Source organism: Canis lupus, chromosome 5 (genome assembly GCF_048164855.1).
Source record: "Canis lupus baileyi chromosome 5, mCanLup2.hap1, whole genome shotgun sequence".
Taxonomy (NCBI): Eukaryota; Metazoa; Chordata; class Mammalia; order Carnivora; family Canidae; genus Canis; species Canis lupus.
Window position 1 is genome coordinate 85,112,427 of NC_132842.1, and position 6,904 is coordinate 85,119,330.

Genomic DNA, 6,904 nt, shown 5'->3' on the forward strand with positions numbered 1-6,904 from the left:
CTGTGAATGTAACCCTCCTTGGAAAGAAGGTCTTTGGAGATGTAATGAAATTAAAGATTTTTTTTTAGGGGGGGGCGGGCTGAGTGGCTCAGCTGGTTAAGCATCTGCCTTTGGCTCAGGTCATGATCCCAGGGTCCTGGGATTGAGCCCAGCATTGGGCTTCTTTCTCAGTGAGGAGCCTGCTTCTCCCTCTCCACCCATCACCCCAGCTTGTGCTCTCTCTTTCTCCCTTGCTGTCTCTCTCTCAGTCTGTCAAATAAATAAAATCTTAAAAAACGAGAGGGAAATTAAAGGTCTTGAGATGAAGTCATCCTGGATAAGAAGCAGGCCCTATGTCCAATGACAGGTGTCCTTATGAAAGAAAAGGAGAAGGGGATTTGAGACACAGACGCAGAGGAGCCTCGATGACCTGAAGACAGAGGCAGAGTTTGGAATGGTGCACCCGGAGCCACCAGGAGCTGGAAGAGGCCTGGAAGGATCCTCCCCTGGAGTCTTCCGAGGGATGGAGGCCTAGCCAACAACTTTGGTCCTGGACTTCCAGCCGCCGGAAGAGTGAGAGAATTTCTGCCGTTTTAAGCCGCTGAGCGTTTGGTAATTTGTTATAGTGTATGCGACATCCCAGGACCCCGACGGATGGGACTTCCCTTCCTACCACCGTACAGCTTGTCCTTGAGCCTGGAGACCAGGCCTCGTTCCCAGGAAGACTCACTGCCGGGTGTACCGCTGAGGGTCCGTTAGAGACAGGAACCACACCAGTTATTTCAACAGAGGGAATTTAATATGTAAATCTGTTAATTAAGCAACGAAAATCTGAAAAAGCAGAAAAGAGAACGCTAGGTATCAGGGTGGGGGGAGAAGCAAAGCACGAAGTAGCTATTCACCCCCTTCCCTATTGGGGTAACACAGGGGAAAGGTGGGAATTATTCAAGTTTGGCAGCTTGAAGGAGGAGCCCCCGGGGGACCCAGCCCCGGGAGGTCAGTGCAGAGGCAGCAGAGGTACCTGGTGTCAGCGGAGCACGAGCCTCTTTGACCTTAGACACGCCGGTGGCCTCCGCTGTGCACGAGGTAACGTTAGCCAAAGTCCTAAGAAGAAGGCTGTGCTCTGTGGAGCCCTCACTGCGTGTCCGAGCCCATTTCCCACCGCTGCCCCCACTCCCAGGGCTGGCCTCTTTGCCGCGCTCCGACACGCCGGATTCACCGTGGGGCCTTGGCGCCGCCTGGTCCCTTCGTCGGGCCCATGTTTGCTGGAGACCGTCAACACTTTGCCGTGCTGGCCCTGTAGGTCTCCACGAGGATACTGTCGTCGACTCTAGCGACAGGGTCACTCACACGGTGCCCGTCAGTGAGGGCTACCCCCGGCCACACCAGCCGGCATCCAGACCCGGCTGGCTGACCCTAAAGGACCGCCGCGAGATGTTCAGGGAGCCTGGCTGCAGCTCCAGCACCACGGGGGAGCGGAAATCCTGTGTGACATCATCAGGGAGAAGCTGGGCTAGGGTGCCTTGGACTGGGAGCAGGAGATGACCGCCACGGCGCTGTCCCCCTCCCTGGAGAAGAGCTACGAGCAGCTCGTCAGGGGGTGATCACCACTGGCCATGAGCAGCTCCATGCCCCCAAGCATTCTTGCACTCCTGGCGCCTGGGTATGGAGTCTGTGGGATCCTCGAGGCCACCTTCAACTCCACCATGAAGTGTGACGCTGACATCCAGAAGGACCTCTACACTGTCACGGTGCGGTCTGCGGGGACCATCACGTACCCCCTTGTCATTTCTGTCTTGCTCATCTGACAGGGTTGGGAAAGTCTGAGCCTCAAGGACTCCCTCCCTCCCTTCCTTCCTTCCTTCCTTCCTTCCTTCCTTCCTTCCTTCCTTCCTTCTTTTTACTTATTTTTAAAAAAATTATTTATTCATGAGAGACACAGAGAGAGGCAGAGACACAGGCAGAGGGAGGAGCAGGCTCTCCGTGGGGAGCCCGATGTGGGACTCGATCCCAGGACCCCGGGGTCACACCCTGAGCTGAAGGCAGACGCTCTACCCCTGAGCCCCCCAGGCGTCCCTCTTTCTTTCTTTTTTAAAATAAGATTTTATTTTTTAAGTAATCTCTACACTCAATGTGGGGCTCGAACTTACAACTCTGAGATCAAGAGTCACATGCTCTACCGACCAAACCAGCCAGGATCGCCTTTCTCTGTTTTCCTTTCTTAACTGATGTTTTCCTGTCAGAATACAGTGGGTTGTTACTTGCCTTGAGTTGAGAAATGGTTTGCATTAACACCTGTAAATTTATTCCTCCTTTTAATTTATGTGAGGTTTTCGCATGCGACTCTCAATTCTTGAAGAGATGACAAATTTTGGTTTTTTACTGTCATGCGAGAACATTAGGCCCTGGCAATGCATCACTGTGGGAGGGAAATAAAGTGCTGCAGTAAACCGGAAAAAAAAAAATTAGGCAGCTGTCTGCACAGGCTCCAGACCTTGGGCTTTTACTAATGGCTGCAATGTCTTGTCCTCAAGAAACATCTCTAAAAAGTTTTAAAAATATTTTTTAATTTATTCATTTGAGAGATGCAGAGAGCACAATCAGTGGGAAAGGCAGAGGGGGTGCAGCCCGGGGGGCTCAGCCTTCAACCCAGGGCGTGATCCTGGGGTCCCAGGATTGAGTCCCACGTCGGGCTCCCTGCATGGAGCCTGCTTCTCCTTCTGCCTGTGTCTCTCCCTCTCTCTCTCTCTGTGTCTCTCATGAACAAATAGATAAAATCTTTAAAAAAAAAAAAAAAAGAAAAGAAAGAAAGGCAGAGGAAGAAGCAGACTTCCCGCTGAGCTGGGAGCCCGATGACGTAGGACTCGATCTCGGGACCTGGAGATCATGACCCGAGCCAAAGGCAGACGCTCAACCATCTGAGCCACCCAGGTGCCCCTCAAGAAATATTTCTAAGAAAAAAGCGTGCAGTTTCTTTTGGGGACTGGGTCAGTTAAATAGCTTCGGGATGGAAGTGACAGAAATCTAACTTAAATTGGTCTGGGCGGAAAAGGGAGGGAGATTTATCAGCAGCCATGACAGCAAAGGCCAAAGTAGATTAACTTCAGGCGTTTATGGGTCCGGGAGCTCTGATGATGCCACTGATGCTGGCTATAGAGGCAATATGAGCACAGGCCTTTGTGGAGGTGGTGGGAACACGCACACAGGCGCACTCACACACACACACACACACACACACACACACACACACGACTCTGCAGCCTCGGAATCTTCGCAGGACTGGCGTGGCACCTCTACAGAGCCCTTACCCCTCCTCCATCCTCATCTGCAAAATGGTCATCTTGGCCACGCTTTACATCCTTCTCCTTGCACACACAGCCACCAATTTACGCATCCCTCACGCCACAGCTTTCTGTACCTTCAGAGACGACAGTGGATTAATCTAATTCTGTCTTGCCGTCACCCTGGCAGTGATTAAGAGCATGAGGTCTGGAGTCAGACTGCCTGGGTTGCAACCCAAGCTTTACCACTTGTCAACTGAGAAAGCAGATCAATTCCTCTGAGAATCAGTTTCCCTCATTTGAAAAATGAAAACCGGTAACAGTATTTTTTCTCACATGTTTGGCAGATGCTATTTTTCTAAGGAAAGATTTGCTTTGAGGCCATAGCTTCTGCCTCTTGCTGCCTTTTCTCCGTCACCCATATCTCACTCTCTCATCCTGCTGCTTGTCAACACAAGGCATCTGGAAGGGGTGGTGACATCAGTCATGCATGCTTTAGGGGAGATTTAATCTGCTGTGTCTCTTCCCAGGGCCATTTTTCTTTGCAGCCTCATTTGTGATCACAGACAGGAGGCCGGGACCATCTGCTAACAGGAATTAGGTCATGGATGGTCAGATGAAGGAGGCACCGGGGAGGGGTGCTCCCCACACTTCTAGTGTCCTGCCAAATAGATAACCATCTTCCGGTCATCTTTGCCCTTTTTCCTGTCCTATGTTGGCTTGGTGGGGGTGGGGGGGTGAGAGGAGGTGTTGGCACCTGGAGGAGGTTTGATAGACGGCATTCCTGGGTGACTTCATCTCTGGGCTTTGCCTCTCAAAATTCCAGCCAAATCAAGCCCTACCGTGTAAGGGATGGAAGCAGGGTCAGCATTCCAGAAGTTCCTTGTCATGCTCAGGCTTTTAATCAGATGACATTGGAAAATGAGCATCCTTGTGCAGGCGGCGGGTGCGGGGGGGGGGGGTGGCGGTGTCTCAGGGTCTCGTCCCTACTCCATGCTTGTCTTCCTGGCTGGACCTGAGTGGGGAACTAGGCCTGAGGGGAGAAGAGCCAAGACCTTTTGGGTTGAGTTTGCTCAGATGGCTCAGCACCACGGACAGCGGCCGGGCCCGGGGAGCGGGGAGCGCAGCGCAGAGGAGGCGAGGGGGGGACGCGGAGGGGGGCGCGCCGCGGGTGGGCTGCGGGCTGGGGCTCCTCAGCTCTGAGTCACCCCGGCGCCCCGCACTGGTGGAGCTGTCTCTCCGCACTCCAGGGATGCTTGGGGGCGGAGGAAAGGCAGGGAAGGAGGGAGCGGAGGAGGCCGAGGACCTGTTGGTGTCCCCCTCCTGCCCCCCCCCCCGGGGGCCAGGCCCACTTCTATACAAGGCCTGCTCTCCAGCCTCCACCCCGGCGGGTATGGTCGCAGGCGCGGAGGGGCGCATTCCCCCGCCCTGAGCTCAGCCGGCCGGAATGCGGCCGATAAATCAGAGATAACCCCAGGCGCGGGATAAGGGATAAAAAGCCCCCGTTGCCGCGGGATCCAGGAGAGCACCCGCCGCCCCAAGCGGTGACACTCGACCCCGGTCGCAGCGCAGCAGCTCAGCAGCCGGACGTCTCTTTCCCCACTTCTCTCCAGCGACATGGAGCCCTGCACAGCGCTGCCCCGGGCCCTCCTGCTCCTCCTGTTCTTGCACCTGTCGCCACTCGGAGGCCGCCCCCACCCGCTGGGCGGCCGCAGCCCCACCTCGGAAGCCTCGGAAGCCTCGGAAGCCTCGGGGTTGTGGGCCATGCAGGTGAGCGCTCAGCCTGCCTGAAGGCCGCGGCGGGTGGCAGCAGGTCACGGGGGCTTAGCCACTGTCCCAAGTCCTCAGTCTCCCTTGGGAATTAGTGATAAGGGAATCAGAAAGTGACGAGATTGGGTGCCAGGACTCCATACCCAAGGCGGCGGCTTCACTTGGGTGCAAGGGTGGTTCCGCCCCGGCGTGGGTTCCTGAGGCTCAGGCCGTCCATTGCAGGAGCTGCTGGGCCGTCTGAAGGACGCAGTTTCAGAGCTGCAGGCAGAGCAGTTGGCCCTGGAACCCCTGCACCGGAGCCACAGCCCCGCAGAAGCCCCGGAGGCCGGGGAGGAACGCCCCGTGGGGGTCCTTGCACCCCATGACAATGTCCTCCAGGCCCTGAGAAGACTACGCAGCCCCAAGATGATGCACAAGTCAGGGTGCTTTGGCCGGAGGCTGGACCGGATCGGCTCCCTCAGTGGCCTGGGCTGCAATGGTAAGCCGCCTCCCTGCCGCCTTGGCTCCCCCTCCCCAGCCCCCTGGGTTCGACCCTTGGAACCCCTTCTGGGTTTGTTGTCTCGGGGGATCACACTCTGAGGAAAGGACATCTGGACATCGCTCCTTCTTGCTGACAGTCCTAAGGGCCAAGGAGTACGTTTCTGGAAATACTACGTGTGGACATCGTTGTCCAGGGTCCCTACCCACCTCCTAGCCCCCTCCTGCCTCTCGCACCCAAAGGGGCAGAATCATCTTAGGATGGAATCCAGTCGTTGTCTGGAAGCATCTCCTTGGAGCAGAAAGAGTCCTAAACATCGTCCTCGTAGCTCTCTCTGTCTGTCTGTAGCCACAAAGGCAGAGGTCAGGGTCACCAGGGCAGTGATGATTCCCAGTTAACAGAGGAGGAGACTGAGGTCTAGAGAGATGGATTATTCCAAAGCCTCAAACATCCAGATCGGCTGAGGGTGGGGGTTGGTGGCAGGGATGGCTCCTGGGCTTGGGAAGCTCGGATCCTGCCTCAGTCTCCCACCTGACGCCATCATCCCTCTCTCTCTCCTCCCACAGTGCTGAGAAAGTATTAAGAGGAAGTCCCGGCTGCAGACATCTGCATCGGATTCTTCAGCAGCCCCCTGAGCCCCTTGGAAGCAGATCTTATTTATTCGTATTTATTTATTTATTTATTTCGATTGTTTTATATAAGATGATTCTGATCCCCGAGCACGGATTTTCCACGGTGAAATAAAGTCAACCTTAGAGCTTCTTTTGAAACCGATTTGTCCCTGTGCATTAAAAGTAACACATCATTTAAAAAAACAAAACCCCCAAACCACAAACCCTTTTGTTTTCTTGAAGCTTCCAAGGATGTCTTAATGGCGGGGTGGGGACACGGCGGCGTCAGGGCTGGTCAAGCAGGAGCGGGGGCGCCTTCCTTCTCCTGAAGAGTTTTTCATGCTCTGGAACGTCTATAAATACCCCAAGCACTCAAGACACTTTGCAGGAACTGCTCTTCAAAGTGGTGGTTTCTGCCTGGGAGTGGAAATGGGCCCTGATACGTTCGTTGGTGCAAGCGAGGGTGTGTGTCGGCCTTTGCTTTACTAGTTTCCCCTCTGCCCGGAATTGTGCGATCGATCAATTGATCGGACGCGCTCTCCTCGGTCGGTGGTTTTGTTTCCAGGAAGGCTAAGCGGAAATCTCAGAGATTAGGGGCCGTGTGTGTGGGTGCGAGGCACGCTGGCTTGCTCGCACCTCTAAATGGGGGTGAGCTCTCCACTCTGCCCCAAACCTCAGCCTCCAGTCTTCGATCCCTGATGTCATCCTGGGATAAAACCCTGAGATTAATTGTATTTCCATGTCTCAAGCCCAGAGGTGTAGACATGTCCGACAAAGGCCCAGCG

General features: G+C 54.9%; 1 protein-coding gene across 1 annotated transcript; it reads left to right on the top strand.

Moving 5' to 3' along the window:
* The first annotated feature begins 4,320 nt into the window (after positions 1–4,320).
* Positions 4,321–6,278, top strand: NPPB (natriuretic peptide B). Its single transcript, XM_072828357.1, has 3 exons — positions 4,321–5,030; positions 5,253–5,508; positions 6,075–6,278. Exons 1-3 carry the CDS (start codon positions 4,878–4,880, stop codon positions 6,089–6,091), a joined length of 426 nt encoding a protein of 141 aa, XP_072684458.1. The 5' UTR covers positions 4,321–4,877; the 3' UTR covers positions 6,092–6,278.
* Positions 6,279–6,904: the final 626 nt, after the last annotated feature.

Coding starts and splice junctions, on each gene's coding strand:
- NPPB (XM_072828357.1), top strand. CDS start 4,878: ATGGAGCCCTGCACAGCGCTGCCCCGGGCCCTCCTGCTCCTCCTGTTC. Junction 5,031..5,252: donor CGGGGTTGTGGGCCATGCAG/GTGAGCGCTCAG, acceptor CGTCCATTGCAG/GAGCTGCTGGGCCGTCTGAA.